Source organism: Daktulosphaira vitifoliae, unplaced genomic scaffold (genome assembly GCF_025091365.1).
Source record: "Daktulosphaira vitifoliae isolate Bord-2020 unplaced genomic scaffold, ASM2509136v1 Scaffold_1241, whole genome shotgun sequence".
Lineage (NCBI taxonomy): Eukaryota > Metazoa > Arthropoda > Insecta > Hemiptera > Phylloxeridae > Daktulosphaira > Daktulosphaira vitifoliae.
The window spans coordinates 1-2,396 of record NW_026100801.1 but is presented as its reverse complement, the minus strand read 5'-3'; the positions used below and the strand labels follow the sequence as shown (position 1 = coordinate 2,396).

Here is a 2,396-nt window from a genome sequence, read left to right as displayed (position 1 = left end):
CACTAAAGGTGTCTAATTCACCATGAAATAAAACAAAATCTGTCATATGTATTAAATTATGGACATTGTATCCCACGTACTGCTGTCCATACAAGTCAGAATATTCTTNTAAATTATGGACATTGTATCCCACGTACTCCTGTCCATACAAGCCAGAATATTCTTCAACAAATTTATACAACAAATTTTTTGCTAAAGAATTATGAGAGTAACATACTTCAGGATTAATTAGAAGTCGGACAGCACAGTGTAAGAGCATAAAGTGATTATAAAGATGATTTTTTAGTCTTCCTTTTAAAACTATAGGCCCAAAATAAAGGAGAAAAGATCTGAATTCTGCAGCCTTCCAGAATTCAACCTCCTCTAAAGATCTTGGTAGTCTAGAAAATTCTGAAGGCACGAAAGGTTTTAAATTGATTAGTTCAGCTGAAACTTCATCAGAATTTGATAAATGAACTGATTTATTACCTTTAGTCCAAAATGTAAGCAATTTTTTAGTTACTCCTAGGCAAATATTATGCATATAATCTAAAACAACTGTTTTAGATATATCAATAGGTAGATCTTCTAAAGGACTAGAATCTTTATGATAAAACTCGTCTTGTTTGCTTCTGAACATTTCATCAGTGCGTAAGTTTGCATTCATGTCCAAGTATGCCATGCGGTTATTGGTAAATGTACCTTCAACTGTACATGAACTACATCCATGATAGGCGTTATGACCTTTCACGTTTAATAAAAAGGCTTTAGCAGGGGTATCACACACTATATGTTTGATGATAAATTTAAAATTTTTATTGCCAACAGTTAATCCATTTTTAATGATTTCATTGATTTCTATAATGAAAGTATTCATTAAATCAAAACTTGAATTAGGTTTTTTGTACTTTCCATGGTATATTCCAACTGGAAGAACAAATTTTGATAGATGAGGTATATTTACAACAGATATTAGAATAGGCCAAAAACTTGATTTGGAGGAAGATGTCAAAGGAACACCATCAACATTAATTCCTAACTCAATTACAATATTACTATTAAAACATTTCATATGTACACCTAACATTTTACATAACATAAACTTGACACCAATGTGAATGTAACTTCCAGGAGGAACACTTACAATAGTATGTTCTTTTGCTGTAGGAGTGTGTAATAAGGTTCTAGCATCTTTTGGTAGATTTAAATTTTCAGACCTCAAAATATTTAAAAGAGAGTTGGTACAATTATGTGATACGTTAAACTTAGCTACCCATTTTTGAAGTTTTGTATTCAATGTTTCTGTTTGTACACTTGAATTTCTACTAATATTTATTTCACATTGATAATTACCAGTAAGTGATGTTTCCACCTCTGTATTACTTGCAACCAAACCACAAGGTAAATTAATTGATTCTGTTACTATAGTATCCTTATGACTGGAAATAATTTTGTTTGTCAGTACAATTTCCTGATCATTTTGTTCTTGGCATTTTTCTGAAAACGTCATAACCTGATTGGCAACATCAATTTTTGTACGTCTTAAGAAAAATTTTCTAGATAGGAGTTCACAATTTTTTCTTTTTCGATTCTGAAGAATTCAAAAAATGTAAACAAAACATATAATAAAAAAATCATCCTAGTAAATTCAATATTTTCTCCTGATTTGATACTATAACTAATGGAGTGAGAAAAATTTATTTGATTTATATATTTCAATGTATTTTATATATTAAATAATATTTGTTTTAATTAATGACCGTATTTAACCATTCTTCATTAGGGTTTTTATAATAGACACACATTCTGTTTACTGTTATACCAAAATACAACATATAAATAAATAAAACCATTTAGACCTCTTTAGTTTATTATTTATTTAACTTGTATATTTATACACATAGTAACTAAAATTATAAAAACTATGTCACCGTTCATTATCAAAATTAAAAAAAAAACTGTTCAAACAGAATTTTCTAAAAAAGTGTCTATAATGATAATTATTTTTTTTATTTACATGATTAACTTTTACTTAATTTAAATATTCATTACTGTTGGTTTTTTTTATTTTCTCGTTCAAAGCGCTGTTCAGCATGGCGGAACCATTCCTTAACTTCTTTTTCAAAGTCTATTTCTTTTGCATTAAATTGTAATAAAGCTGTATCTAAAAATGTTATACAATAAGATCAATTAATAATACTAAACTTTATTATGTATGAGGGCGGACTAAAACACTTTAGCTTAAAAATGTTTTTACGTAAAGGGTATAAATAGTAAAATGACCCTTTCAGGCTATTTTTAAACCATAATTTATAACCATAATATATTATAATTATATAATATATTTATAATGGTATTGTATAAAATAATACATTAAGTTATTCCTTTACTTTAATATTTTATGTTAATGTAACTAA

General features: G+C 27.4%; 1 protein-coding gene across 1 annotated transcript; it reads right to left on the bottom strand.

Annotated features, from left to right (window-relative positions):
* Positions 1-21: 21 nt before the first annotated feature.
* LOC126909775 (uncharacterized) lies at positions 22-2,342 on the bottom strand (the record flags this gene model as incomplete). The annotated part of the gene is made up of 2 exons (XM_050692203.1): positions 2,032-2,342; positions 22-1,570 (listed from the first exon to the last, which is right to left on the bottom strand). A coding segment is annotated over exon 2 (1,468 nt), but the record flags the coding sequence as incomplete, so codon positions are not given.
* Positions 2,343-2,396: the final 54 nt, after the last annotated feature.